The sequence below is a fragment of the Prunus persica genome, chromosome G3, assembly GCF_000346465.2.
Source record: "Prunus persica cultivar Lovell chromosome G3, Prunus_persica_NCBIv2, whole genome shotgun sequence".
In the NCBI taxonomy this organism is placed as follows: Eukaryota; Viridiplantae; Streptophyta; class Magnoliopsida; order Rosales; family Rosaceae; genus Prunus; species Prunus persica.
Genome location: NC_034011.1, coordinates 16344898 through 16360120, shown reverse-complemented (window position 1 = coordinate 16360120; position 15223 = coordinate 16344898). Strand labels below are relative to the sequence as shown.

General features: G+C 33.9%; 2 protein-coding genes across 5 annotated transcripts; one reads left to right on the top strand and one right to left on the bottom strand.

The window, feature by feature from the left end:
- Positions 566-3836, top strand: LOC18783330 (protein DETOXIFICATION 12). Of its 4 annotated transcripts, none has more exons than XM_020560879.1 (7): positions 566-882; positions 1549-1927; positions 2212-2298; positions 2396-2452; positions 2550-2788; positions 3154-3359; positions 3471-3836. In XM_020560879.1, the coding sequence occupies exons 1-7, from the start codon at positions 693-695 to the stop codon at positions 3516-3518; spliced, it is 1206 nt and encodes a 401-aa protein (XP_020416468.1). In that variant the 5' UTR covers positions 566-692; the 3' UTR covers positions 3519-3836. The 4 variants fall into 4 exon arrangements, with proteins under 4 accessions (XP_020416468.1, XP_020416472.1, XP_020416469.1 ...); XM_020560883.1 differs by lacking the exon at positions 3471-3836 and adding an exon at positions 3048-3111 and having other exon boundaries at positions 3220-3307; XM_020560882.1 differs by having other exon boundaries at positions 787-882; positions 1383-1927.
- Positions 11600-11995, bottom strand: LOC109948094 (uncharacterized proline-rich protein-like). Its single transcript, XM_020560019.1, has 2 exons — positions 11929-11995; positions 11600-11835 (listed from the first exon to the last, which is right to left on the bottom strand). Exons 1-2 carry the CDS (start codon positions 11993-11995, stop codon positions 11600-11602), a joined length of 303 nt encoding a protein of 100 aa, XP_020415608.1.

Here is a 15223-nt window from a genome sequence, read left to right as displayed (position 1 = left end):
CGAAAAATTAAATAAGAAAAAACGTAGGTTTTTAATTTTTATATATAAAAAAGTATGCTTTTCGTTTTTCCAAAGAATACAGACTGTAATAATAAATTGTGGTCCTAGCATAGCATGAACTTCTTTTGTGCTTAAAAAAAAAGGTTCTCACTCAAGAAAAAAAGAAACACACTTTTTTTAACTGACCATTTTTATTATATATTTTTTTAATAAGGTAGTAAGAAAGTTGTCAAAAAAAAAAAAATTTAGCTTATGACATTGTTTTTTATATTTTATTTTTTTGAGGACCTTTCCTATGGAAATGGGTGATAGCATATTAAACTCACACACACAACACGGATACTAGGACTCTAACCTAGGACCTTGTCTGAGGGAGTAAATACTCCAAACCACTACACTATTGAGTCTTTGCTATGATATTATTTTAAGTGTATGGAAAGTGACACATATTATCAGTAGGATACTAATTGGTTTGATTGTGATTTTGGTAGAAAGGAATTCCTCTATTCATATGGTTTGTCTTCATACTCTGTATGCCCCATTAATGCGTTCAGTTTGGTAGGTTTCATATCTGTAAAATTTCTCTTTCAACATCCTAAATTATTAAAGTAGCTAAATAGCTAGCTAGAGTTTGATTACTTTCGCTGAGGATCGATGGAAGAGGCACTGTTGGAAACGAGGAAAGAGTTGACATGGGGCAGTGCCCTTGTAGAAGAACTAAAGAAGGTGATGAAGATGGCGGCTCCGATGGTGGTGGTGACTTTGTCTCAGTATCTGTTGCAGGTTATTTCGATGATGATGGTTGGACATCTTGGGGAACTCTCTCTTTCTGGTGTTGCTATTGCCACCTCTTTCTCCATCGTCACTGGCTTCAGTCTCCTTGTGAGTTTATAAAGCTTTTTCTTCTTAGTTACTTTCTCTAGTGTTTCTTGATTTGTACATGTTTTTTTAGGACCTTTTTTACTAAGAGTGGCGATTGAATACTTAACTCAAGCACACTATAAAGATGCTAGGAACTTTCTTTCTTGGAGCGATAGTATACTCAACTCACGCACACTGTACGGATGCTAGGACCTTTCTTTCTTGATTTGTACATTCTTTTAGTTTCTCTTTTTTGGTTGTAGTTATTATTGTGTTCTCAATTAATGAATATGGAATCAACCAAAAACATGTACAAATAAATAGCTGAAGCACAAAAAAGGAGAACTGGTCGTATACACTCCTCGTTACTACTGCCATGACGATTAAGCACCAATTTGAGAAGACAAATAAATTTAAGGGTGAAAGTTGATTGAGATTAAAATATGAACATATACATGCATGTCTGTTTAAGGTTAATTTCGTCAGGTTGAGAATTGAAATGGTATTGATATGTCCTGAAGTCTGGAATGGCTGGAGGTTTGGAAACTTTATGTGGGTAAGCATATGGAGCAAAGCAATATCAGCAGCTTGGAACCTACACATACTGTGCCATAATTTCTCTCACTTTGGTTTGCTTACCAGTGTCTCTCCTTTGGATATTCATGGAAAAACTGCTAATATTGTTAGGCCAAGACCCTTTAATCGCACAAGAAGCTGGCAGATATGCAATTTGGCTCATCCCTTCACTATTTGCCTACGCCGTTCTTCAATCGTTGGTTCGATTCTTCCTAGCTCAGGGCCTGATTTTCCCAATGCCCTTAAGTTCATCCTTGGTTCTGCTTCTGCACATACCTCTATGTTGGGCTCTAGTCTTTCATTTGGGATTAGGAAATATTGGCGCGGCTTTGTCCACAGGTTTATGCAATTGGTTGAATACAATCATCCTTTTGACTTACTTGAAGTATTCTTCAACATGTGAGAAAACTCGTGTCCACTTCTCAACTGATGTTTTCTTAAGCATTAAGAAGTTTTTTGTCTTGGCCATCCCCTCTGCTGTAATGGTTTGGTAAGTAATTAATTCCCTTTCTGTTTCTGTTCTTGTTATGAATATATAGGTATGTATAGGGTAACGTTTTCTTGTCAAGCAAAATGGTTGCATTGTCGGACTCTGAATTTAGAGCGCATGTTCAGGCAAAGATCAACGTAATCAATAGTCCTTATTCACAATTTGGTAACACAAGATACAAGACTGTGTGGCAAGAGAACATTAGCTTGTGTTTAGTTGTTTGTGATTTCCTGCTTTTGGCTTGATCAAGCACTGACATCTACTCTTCCTGCTAATAATTGTAGTCTTGAATGGTGGTCATTTGAGCTGCTTATTTTACTCTCTGGGCTTCTACCAAACTCGAAACTTGAAACTTCAGTGCTTTCTATTTGGTATGTAATCTCTTATCTTTCCTTCTATATGGTTGCTGATTATAGATGTGTGTGTGTGTGTCAGTGTAGTTCTAATACCTCCCGAACTCGTGAGCAGCCTCACAACAACTTCATTGCACTACTTTATACCATATAGTGTTGGCGCTGCTGCAAGGTTTGCTCTAAATCTCTCTTCCTGAAACAATCCCTCTATGTGCCAACAATTTAACCCCTAATACTCTTTTTGATGAAATACATTTGCCACTTTGTAGCAACCGAATTTCAAATGAATTAGGAGCCGATAATCCACGTGTAGCTCGAGTAGTTGTTTGGGCTGCAATGGTTCTTGCAGTTACTGAAGCTGTCATCGTGAGCACAATTCTCCTCTGCTGCCGTTCTGTGTGGGGTTATGTTTATAGTAATGACATGGAAGTTGTCAATTATGTCAAACGACTTGCTCCACTGCTTTCCCTCTCACTTTTCGCAGACAGCTTACAAGCTGTACTTTCAGGTCAGTATATTTGATCAGGATTCATCCCTTAACCTCGAGTCTCTTGGAATTTGTTTGGCAAAAGTTACGTACAACTCAACATGGAACACGTGTAGGGAAACATCATCTCTAACAGTGTTACATGTTTTGTTGTCAAGCTATCAATCTAGACAATTGATTTTGTGAACTTTTTCCTATTACTTTCTTTCAAATTGATGTTCGTGCAATACATATCATATATCTGTATACTTGCATTTTTTTTCCCCTTTAAAAATCTTAGGACTTCACTTTCAAGAGTAAAGGGAGGATCAAATGATGTTCTTACAATTTACAACCTAATCAAGGTAAGGCTGTTCATAACTTCATTGAGTTATTTCTTTGGACAGGGGTTGCTAGAGGATGTGGGATGCAGCGTATAGGGGCTTATATAAATCTTTGTGCATATTATATAGCTGGAATTCCGGTTGCCGTCGTATTGGGTTTTCTTCTACATCTGAGGGGAATGGGGCTTTGGATCGGAATGATGACAGGCTCTTCTGTACCGGCATTGTTGTTCATTCTCATAACGTCCTTCATAAATTGGCCAAAACAGGTTCGTAGTGTAATGCTTTCCCATTTTGTCAAGGTGCCTTTGTTATTGTCATATGTCAACACAAATTAACAACTTCAACAATTGAATTGATTTTCAATGTAAATGGTGCAGGCAACCATGGCAAGGGAGAGGATATTTAGATTTCAACAAGCAAATTGAAGTCATTTCAGTCGACTGCAGTGTTCTGATTTGGGGGCTCATGTACGGAAAATCATTTTCTTCCCTCACCTACTCGGAGCACATGATGTTCCCATACCACATCATAGCATTTTTAAGAAACAATTCACACAGCTTTTGAGCTTCACATGTTGGCTTGCCATATAAGTTGGTGAAAAAGATGGGTTCATCTTCATATATAGCATCATTTGAATCTTCGAGTCTTCTACATCCGTATCGTTTATACATATACATACAGTCCCATTTTATTGTTTGAGGAACATTCTTTAGGGTCCCTTACGAATTATTTTTTTTCAACAATCCAAATCATCTATTTTTCAAGTCGTCATTAATAGATCATTCTTGTAAAAAACAAGCAAATTGAATTAAAACATCTAGCTGGGAGCAACAAAATAGATGTACACAATGCATCAAGAAAAGGCTACAATAACAATTATCTAATTGAGTGATCAAATAGTTTAAGATTAAAATAATTTTTTGTAGAGATGATATTTGAGGAAATATCTAAAAACTCGACGGTCCTTCTAAGGGAAAAAAAAAACAAGAAAGGAGAGAGAAGGAAATAGCATCATACCAACTATTTATAGTCCAAAACTTTTATTTTGAGTTGTTTCCAGTTGTACTATTTTGAACAAATTAAAACTTCAAATAACAAGAAAGGGGAAAAAAGACAATACAAAGCCAGCACGTGTGGCCTTTTGAGAAAAAACTCCACACGTGGATGGGTTCATGGGCCTCATGGACAAAGGTGATTATAATCAAAATTTTGTGATCATCAAATTATATAATCAAAATTTTGTGATCATGAAATTGCTAATTAATAATAACTAAGAAAAAAACAATAATATATAAAATATAGGAAAAATAAAATCTGAGAATTTGAGAGAGTGAGAGAGTTGAGTGGTTGAAAAAAAAAAAAATTAAGACACATGCAGCTGGAAAAAAAAAACTGCATACAAAGTTGTATGTTAGAGATCTCTTATATTCGACAACATGAAAATCAATATTAAATAGGAATAGAAAAATCAACATTAATATCATCCTATTAATATAGGAGAAGGCAAAGCAATTGATACCAATATAATAAGGATCCGGATCCAATCAATAAAATAATATTTATTATGGGGCTCAACTTTTTTTATTTTATACTAAAAGACAAATGAAAAGTGAATATTAATGATATTAAATTACGGTAATTTTCACTTTAATGTGGTAAAATTTACTGACTTTTAGAGTTCGGTACATCAAATTTTTTTCATCTTAGTCGCATACACAAAGTTGATTTTTTTACTAGTTTCATACATATAGTGAGTCTTTCTATTAACATGTTTGTTAACTGCTAATGCCATGTACACTCACTCATATGATGCCATGTGGTCCAATATATTATTAAATCAATAAATAAACATTAATTAATTCATTAAAATCTTAAAATTAAAAAGATAAATACAAAAGTCCCTCTTTCTTTGGGGGGGGGGGGGGAGAGTTAATTAATTAAATTTTATTTATTTATTTAATAGTGTATGTTGACCACGTGGTATCATATGAGTGAATCTGCGTGGCACATTTACTGCCACATCAACAATTAACATACTTTGTAACATAAAGAGTGACAACATGTATGAAAGTTGTAAGAAAATCAATTTTGTGTATGCGACTGAGACAAAAAGAAAAAATTTGATGTATAAAACTCTAAAAGTTGGTAAATTTTACTGTAATAAAGTGAAAATTATCCATTAAATTAAGGATATACTAGTGATTTGCCCCTTGAACTTGTACATAACTTTCTATTAAACCCTTATTTATTTTTTTTTAGAAAATTAAAAATATGAATTTCTGTTTTTTGTCAATTTCCCCTGCCCGTCTACATCTCAACATTTCATCCAATTTTCTGTTAAATCATTAAAAAAAAAATTTGAAAAAAAGAAGAAAAAGATAACACAAAACTCAGTTTTTTTTCTTCCCCCTCCCCTTTGTTTTTTTCTCCCCCTCCTCCTCTGCCCGATGCTTCTCTCGAGGCCAACCAGCTCCACCCCGACTCACCTCCTTCTCTCTCTCTCTCTCTCGTCGCCCTATTCCCTTAAGCTTTAGGGTTTTGATCTTCTTTTTTGTTTTTCTTCCTTTTGTTCTCTACAAAGTGTCTCCCCCTCTATCTCCTCTCTTTCCCCTTCTCTCTCTTCACAGACATCAGCACCGCCCACCCTTCACCCCCCCTCCTCCTTCTGTCTCCCTCTTTCTTCGACATCCATAACCTCACCTCCCAGAAAACCCAAACAGCCACCCCAAAAAAAAAAAAAAAAAATTCAAGATCAAAACCCTAAATAACCACTCAAAAAATTTCAAGATCTTTATTATTAACCTCACCTTACTCCCCAAGAAACCCAAACAGCCAAATAGCCACCAAAGAAAAAAAATTCAATATCAAAATCCTAAACATCCACCCCAAAAACTCAAGATGTTTATTATTAAATTTTGTTTTCCTCTCTGTAACCTTAGTAGGGGGAGAGAGAGAGACGCAAAAAGAGAGAGTGGGAGGGAGAAGGAGGAGGGGGTGGGCACATGGGGGGAGAAGAGACAGAGGGTGGAGAATGGTGATGTTGGTGGATGTTGAAGAGAAGGAGGGGGAAAGAGATCGAAGAGAGAGTGGTGATTTTGTTGGCTATCAAACAGAGGGTGAATATATCATTATTATTTCAATTTTAAATTTTTTAAAATTTTATTTCTATGTTTATTATTTTTAATGTTTGAAATGATCAATATGTCCTCATATTTAAAGACAAATTAAATAGAATGTTGAGAATTTAGACAGTTGGGGAGAAATTGGAAAAGGAAAAAAAAAAAGTTTATATTCTTAATTTTTTTTAAAATAAGATAGAGAATTAATCGAAAATTAAGTATAAATTCAAAGGACAAATTACTAATATACCCTTAAATTATTATCATTACTAAGCTACAACAGCATATTAATGTAAATTAATATTTAATGGGGAACTCCTTTCAACATGGGGCCTACGGTTGCCCACTTTGCTAATGCCAAATGCAGAAGAATTCGTGCTTTTGAGATAAAACTCCACACGTGGATGGGTCCACGGGCCTCATCAACACTGATGGATAAATGTGATTAATGTTAATGGGTCCTATAGTTTGTTTAAATAAAATTAAAAAAGCCCAACACGCCTAGCCAGCCTTTACCCATTCACCACCACTACTGTTTTAGTCAAGGTCTAAAATATCGATGATATCGGAAATATCGATAGTCCAAAAATATGAAAATTTCGATGGAAATATCGGGATATTATCGATATCGATAAAAATTGAATAAAAACCATGAAAATTGTAAGAAAAACTTGAAAATTTTTATTGAAACTTTGGAGAATGTCTATTTAGTCAATTATCTATGAGTTTATCACAAAAAATTAGAAGGAAATGCATTGCATAATGGATTTAACTAATTTAAGTTGATTATACAGCAAGCGGGCAAACACTATGAGTGTAAAAAATATGTAATAATTAATGAAAAAAGATTAAATACACCGTAATCATTCATATATAATGATTTACTATAATATTTTACACTTTATACATTGCATGGTAAGATACATGAATGACTTAGTACCACATAGAGTTCCTACGAGGTTCAAATTTTTCACTATCTTCATCATCTCTATGTGTAGAGTAAGTGTATTATGAAGAGTAGTCATCAAATGATAAATCCCCAAAATAGTTTTGCATGTAATTGTTAACATACCACCCATATAAATATAAATATTTTAGCATATTATCACAAAAACATAAGTGATATGGTGTTTAAGGTGTTAGAGGAGTAAAATGGGAGGGGTTCATATCCCCTTTGTGCTTTTTTCTCCCCTTTTTTCCTTTTTTTTATTTTTTTATTTTTATTAAAACTTTTTTTTTCCTTCACATCGATATTTTCGATATTTTCGATATTTTAGCGATATTATACCGATATTTTGACAAAATATTGCTAAAATGTGAGCGAAATTATCGACATCGATATTTTCCGATATTATCGTCGATATTGTCGATATTTATACGATATGTACATGGATATGTTCCGAAATATCCGTGATTCAAAAAAATCAAAATATCCTCGATATTTCCTCGATATTATCGATATTTCAGACTATGGTTTTAGTCTTATCTCTTTCTCATTTTCTTTATCTCACTTTCTCTCTCCTCTCTTGACCACCTAGGGTGGCTGGTGATTTATGTTGTTCTGTTGTGAGGAGAGAGTCGGTGAGAGGAAGATATGGAGAAATAGAATGAGTGGAGAGGGATAAAATATATATATATATATATATTATGGTAATTGCAAGCTCTTGGAAGAAATACACAATCAAAACCTTGCGACATATAATTAATGATCTCTATATATATGTAATCAAATACACGGGATCCTTATATACCAATCAACCTTGCTATATTACATAATTATTGATAACATGAAAAATAAATAAATTAAAAAAAAGCAGGGTCTGAATCTGAAAACATGAACTACATGATGGTAGCTAATAAAATACCTGAACCTTTTATTCCTCTTTCTCATGAAGAAGTATAGCCTCGATCAGTTGTTGTAGCCAGTGCATCCAACGTGCGTACGGAGACCATATGGGGGTATATTAATTAGTATTCAGTAGCGTGGAGGAGGAGGAGGAGGACCCCAAGGGGGTGGTGGCCTGTAGGGGTCTGAGTACGGTGGTGGAGGAGGACCCGGCGGTGGAGGGCCTGGCGCGTAAGGTGGGGGTGGAGGACCAGGTGGATAATGAGGTGGCGGTGGAGGTGGAGGATAGAATTCAGGCCGCGGTGGTGGTGGAGGCGGATGGCCATGGTGTGGAGGTGGAGGAGGCGGTGGTGCAAATGGATCAGGTGGTGGAGGTGGCGGCGGATTTCTTCGGAAGGCCATTTTCTTTCGGAAAACTTAGTTACAAAAAATTAAGATATACAAGGTTGAGAATTGGACGGTTTTATATAGGCTTGGAAAATGCTTAACAACCTAAGCTTTGTGCTTAATATAATTTTATAGTTGTTATTTTGTGAGAGAAGTTTCTAGATATGGTATAAGTAATTCGTGACAAAGACTGTTAGTTGGAAAAGACTGGTGGACTAAAAACGTGTCCATGATGGGTCCATGGTTATTAATAAACCATTCACACCAGTAACGTGGACTAATGTATCAATTACTCGTTTCATTGTATCAGACTTTGCTAGGCTCAAGTTTTTCAAGGCACCAAGTTTTTTCTTTTATATTCTTATTTTCCTTTTTATATATATATATACAATAATTTAAATTATTTTAAATCAATTTAATTTATAGAAAAGGGACTGAAAAAAGACGGATTCACTGTCCTGATCAATTGGCCAAACTCATGTCAGAGATCTTAAACCTCTGCATTTAATTATCGTACATTTTAGTACATTTGATAAAATCTAGTCCACTCCAATACTCTTGGTTCATATTACACCACATCAGATTAATAAGTTTCGTATTTTATTTAAAAATTAACGGCGTTAACCCTTTTCTGCTCTCAGCAACCACCGCATCCATCTTCTCTTTGCTCTTTTTTTTCTTGTCAAATCTTCTTCTGATGAATGAAAAATTAGAAATTAATTAGAGAAGAAAAGTTCAATCTAAAGAAAGAGTGGAGCACGTGGACAATGAAGAAGGCCTAGATCGTCACCCACTATAGTTTCATTCTCCTCATCAATGTCATCGTTCGCATCTTGGAACCTATCCTAAGCCACAACTTTCTCAGATTTTCAACCCCATTTGATCTCAGCGGGTTGGGTCGGGTGCTTCAAAATCTGAGATGGGTTTTTTTTGGTATTATCTCTCTAATGATTTATGGATCGGTACCTTTTCCTAGAATCTACATATGTATAAGGTTTTGTTCTATATGTTAGGGAGGTATTAGTTTTGGTGATTGGGTTTGTGAAATTTTATGTATAAGACACTGCATAAACTAATGAATGGGTTTGTGAAATTTTATGTATAAGACACTGCATAAACTAATGAATGGGTTTGTAAGCAGAGAACGGAATTAAACGGCAGTTAGTTTGGAAAAGAAAGGCCCAAAACTTATTAATCTTATGTGGTATAATAAGATGAACCACTAGATTAATGGAGTGGACCAAATTTTACGAAATGCACCAAAATGTTTGATAGTTAAATGCAGAGCCTCGGAATCTTTCGTGTTAGCCTATTTTCCTTTTCGTTTACCAGTCTGCAAACTTTTTAATTGACCCTTTCTATTTGTAATAGCTCAGTTTGGCCAAGAGAGTAAAAGGATATATGTTCTTGTGCCTCCAGCATACGCGTATTTGCATTCATAAATTAAAGGGGTTCTTACGTTTAGATCCAAAATGATTAGCTGGTATTGGATTTAGTCCATGCATTTTTAGTTTTAGATGTAGGTCCTTAGACGTTATTTACTTTTTTTGTTGTGTCGATTTTACCCTTTGAGGTAAATAAGAAAAACATAATGAAAATCTAAATTTAATGCATAATTTTCTTGTAATTGAATTTTGAATTCTTTTCTTAATAATATTTACCTAATATATACCATTTAATCAATAAAAGTAAGACCCACATATTATACCTATGCGATGGACAATAGGATAATATATCTATACCATGGGATAATATATCTACATCATAGGCTGAACAAACCACAAAACATCTTACCTATAAGTAAGGTGGAAAAATAAACAAGCAAAATATTAAATTACCTATAACTTAGGTGCATAAAAATATAAGTCAGACAGTATATGCTACCTATATCTCTGGTACATAAAAAAGATAAGTGGTAAAGCGTATGTTACCTATAACTTAGATTCATAAACAAAAAGGCAAAAAAGTGTGGTACCTATATCTCATGTATATAAAAACACAAGTCAATTAATAACTTATTTTTTGGTTAAAGGAATATGTTACCAATAATTTAGATATAAATATAATATGAAGAAAAATATATCAAAAAAATGTATTACCTATATCTCAGGTATACTATACTTAAAAAAACAACTATAAAGAATAAAATGATTGAACCTGATTCAAAGTTGAGCATATATTCAACATAAAATAATAATAATAATAAAAGAAAAAGAAGAAAAAGTTGATACTATGACTGCATAGCAAATAGATATTAGACCATGCTTTAACGGTCATTTGCGCCTTGGGATGAATCCCAACTCTAAATCTCCATTATTTTCTCATCTATTTTAACAAGTGTTTGGCTTCCTTTGAGTACTAAACTCACTCCATTATTTCTTTCTTATGTCAATGTACAATATTTAAAAAAGAAAAAAAAAATCTTCCTAATTAAGTGCTTTACTTACCATAAGTTTCATAATTTATTATAAAATCACCATAAAAATTTACTGCAATTTCCTACGTTTTATGTGCTCAAGGATAAATTGGATAAAAAAAGAAATATAATATTGACTAATTATCTCATTAAGGTAAGTAATCAAAGATAATGAGCAATATTAGAACAAAAAATAATTTTAAAAATATAAAAATCAAAAAATTACATCATACAATATTTAAAAAGAAATGTAATCTTATATGTCACAAAAGTCAAAAGACTTGTATTAAAATCATTAAATTCGAGGATTAAACCCAACTCCTAAATGAGAATTTGGATTTATATCAACTTTTCTATAAATCAAACCAGTAAATTCTTTATGGATATTTTCTTATCGATGGGCGAAGCACATTGATTGATTGGGGGAAGGAGGGAAGCAGGGAAGCTTGTCACATAGAGGGAAAACGTAGTTCATTTTATTATTCACCATTTGTTATGTATGAATTTTTAACGTAATCTAACAAAGACAAGAGATCGAGTGTCACAAGATCAAAACATTCTCGATCCTTGTTGTTTTATAAACACAATCGAAGATTGTTAATTACGCAGAAAAGTAGAAATAACAGAACATTCCAATGGACAAAACATCACGCGCACACACTTTATTTCTTATATACATGCACATACTACTACAATACTAATGTACTGGTGGAGATGAGACTGTGATGTGAGGTGATACTAAGGTGGTGGTGGAGGACCACGTGGTGGTGGAGGACCAGGTGGTCCTGGAGGAGGTGGAGCGAAAGGTCCACCCGGAGGTGGATGCCCTGGCGGGGGTGGAGCAGGAGGCCCTGGTGGAGGTGGTCTTGGCGGTGCGGGGTCCGGTGGTGGAGGAGCAAACGGGTCTGGCGGTGGTGGGGGTCCTGGTGGATGATGGTGAGGCATATCTCTGAGGAGGCCTTGCGAAAAATGAACTATTAATTTGTAAGTTTCAAGTGTGTATATGAGTTAGCGTTTAGCTAGCACAAAACTTGTTTATAAATGAGTTGAACGAAGTGTGTAGAAACCTGCAGAAGATTCTAGAGACTGGTAGCTGTGACTTGTGGGTAGAAAACGTGTAAAAGTTAAAACCATGGGCCATCATTTTTATAGAAAATATGCTCCATTAACCATTACTTTACAACGTACCTTAATCCAAACAATTTCTTAATTGACTGGTATTTTACACATTTTAAAATAGCCGACCATACCAGAAAACACAGACAAACCGACCATTTATATGTACGCGTGTTAACAAAACAAGATGAGGTTTCGTGTAGATATGAAGATCGATATTTCATGCCAAGAAATTCAATGCATGATTTTTGTTGTTGACTATAGTCGGGTAGCCACGTGTAATCTTGTGACTGGTAAACTTGGAAAAATTCTCTCTCCTGGTTGTTGTGATCTTCTGCACACCGCGTATTGGTTACATGGATGGATGGATGGATGGATGAGATGAGATGAGATGAGATGAGATGAGACAGATGGGTTTGGAAATAACCAAATACAGGGCTAAACCTAATAAACCACAACCACTGGTCAAGTTTCGTGTGGCATTTGTTTCATATGATCGATTCCCATGGTTAACAGAGGAGAGGAGAACCACTACTCGCCAACTTCCTTGCGTGGAAGGGTTAAGCGCATTTGGCGAGACTGTAATGAGGTGTTATAATGAGCGGAGCAAGTCCTTAATAGTCATCCGATTAAAATTCATTATTATCTATTAGTATTAAGTTTGTAGGGAGCATTTTTGCTCACTATTTTAACCCAACATGTACTTTCATCATTATTCTTAACATTTGACACATGTCATCGACATAACCATAGTTCCATAAATACAAAGCAAAGAGTTAACTATAGTTATATCTAAGGTCTAAAATATCGATGATTTTGGAAATATCCATGGTCCAAAAACATGAAAATTTTGATGGAAATATCGGGAAACTATCGATATCGGTAAAAATTGAATAAAAACCACGGAAATTGTAAGAAAAACTTGAAAAAATTTATTGAAACTTTGAGGATCTTTATTTAGTCAATTATCTATTAGTTTATCACAAAAAATTGTAAGGAAATGCACGGTGGGTTAAACTAATTTAAGTTGATTATATAACAAGCTGACAAACACTGCGAGTATAGAAAATGTGTAGTAATTAATGAAATAAGATTAAACACACCATAATCATTTACTACAATATTTTACACTTTATATATATATTTGGACGAAATATTTTACACTTTACACATTGCATGGTAAGATACATGAGTGACTTAGTACCACATAGAGTTACTGTGAGTTCAAATTTTTTACTGTCTTCATCATCTCTATGTGTAGAGTAAGTGCATTGTGAAGAATAGTTATCAAATGATAAATCCCCAAAATAGTTTTGCTTGTAGTAATTAACATGCCACCTATATGAATCTAAGATTGGTTGATGTTGTCCATATAGCGATATTTTTTATATTTATCAATATTATCGCAATATTTGGACTAAATGTTGTTGAAGCGTGTGAGAAATTATCGACTTCGATATTTTTCGATATTATCAATAATTATACGATATATGTATGGATATGTTCCAAAATATCCTAGACCCAAAAAAACCATAATATCCTCGATATTTCATAGATATTATCGATATTTTATACCTTGGTTACAACAAAAAACTTGTATATCAAGAGGTCAGTATTGATTTGTTATCCCTAATCAATCATGTTCTGGCGGACAATTTTTCTACATTACAGAACTTGATTAATTAAAAATAACAAACTAATGTTATCCTATGACATGCAAGTTCTTCTCATTAAAGGAGCTTTGTACTCTATTGTGTCATGAGTCACTTTTAGAAAAGATAATGGAGCATAGCTTAGCATAACAAGCACTAGAGCTGTATTCAAAATAGCACTAGCAAAAAGTGTCAAAATCATAAAGTGGCAAACACATCCATGCTTCCTCCAAGTTGATGATGACCATATATAATATATGTATATAAAAGAGACATCTCCATATATAGAGAGCTGTGGGCACTTGCAAGGTCTAAAATATCAATGGTTTCGGAAATATTGGTAGTTCAAAAATACGAAAATTTTAATGGAAATATCGGGATATTATCAATATCGATACAAATTGAATAAAAACCACGGAAATTGTAAGAAAAATTTGGAAATTTTTCTTGAAACTTTGGAAGATGTTTATTTAGTCAATTATCTATTACTTTATCACAAAAAATGGGAAGGAAATACGTTGCATGATAGGTTTAACTTATTTAAGTTGATTATATAACGAGCTGACAAACACTGCGAGTGTAGAAAATATGTAGTAATCAATGAAAGAATATTAAACACACCATAATCATTTATTTATAATGATTTACGACAATATTTTATATTTTATACATTGTATGGTAAGATACATGAGTGACTTAAGACCACATAGAGTTCCTATAAAGTTCAAATTTGAGTGATTTACACTAACACCTCATGAGGTTTTTGACTTTTTTACAAAAATCCTTGAGGTTTTATAAATTACAAGCACACCCCTGAGATTTTAAATTGTTTTCACAAAACTCCTTTTCATTGATTTTTCATCAAAAGAGTGATGATTTAATACAAAAAAATTCTCCAAATGACCAAGTTGGCCTTTGAGACTAGATTGCATATACTTCATTGAGGTTAATTTTGTCATTTGCATAAGTTTTTTTTTTCCAATGAAATCATCAATTTTTGGACAAACAATCAACGAAAAAGGGTTTTGTGAAAACAAAACCTCAGGGGGTGTTCGTGTAATTTTTGAGACCTGATGGGGTTTTGTGAAAACACAAGAAACCTTAGGGGATGTTAAATAACCCTTCAAATTTTTCATTGTCTTCATCATCTCGATATTATAGCGATATTTTGGCCAAATATTGCTGAAGTGTGAAAGAATTATCCACGTCGATATTTTCCGATATTATCGATACTTATACGATATGTGTACGGATATGTTCCAAATATCTTAGACCTTAAAAAACGATAATATCCTCAATATTTCGTCGATATTATCGACATTTTAGTCATTGATTATGTCAATATACACAAGTCAAGTTGTGAGAAAGGTAGTGAAGGTATACTTTGAGTTAAAGTGATAAGTAAAAATATTTCCAAGTTTCTAATGATCCATGTGAGAGCCCCGTCCAACTCACATTCCATGTCATCTCCACATAAAATCCATGTGGCATTCTTACTTTGGTAAAAGTACCAACTCTTATCCCGACTGATGGCGATTTACCTCTTCAGATATTGAAAGAGAAGTGTTAATCAAAATAAATCGGTGATGAACAG

Bases quoted from the DNA above. Each gene is read 5' to 3' on its own strand.
- LOC18783330 (XM_020560879.1), top strand. From the start codon at position 693: ATGGGGCAGTGCCCTTGTAGAAGAACTAAAGAAGGTGATGAAGATGGC. The intron at 2,299-2,395 runs GTATGTAATCTC...ACTCGTGAGCAG, and splicing joins ACTTCAGTGCTTTCTATTTG to CCTCACAACAACTTCATTGC. The intron at 2,453-2,549 runs GTTTGCTCTAAA...GCCACTTTGTAG, and splicing joins AGTGTTGGCGCTGCTGCAAG to CAACCGAATTTCAAATGAAT.
- LOC109948094 (XM_020560019.1), bottom strand. From the start codon at position 11,995: ATGGTTTTAACTTTTACACGTTTTCTACCCACAAGTCACAGCTACCAG. The intron at 11,836-11,928 runs GTTTCTACACAC...ACAAATTAATAG, and splicing joins GTCTCTAGAATCTTCTGCAG to TTCATTTTTCGCAAGGCCTC.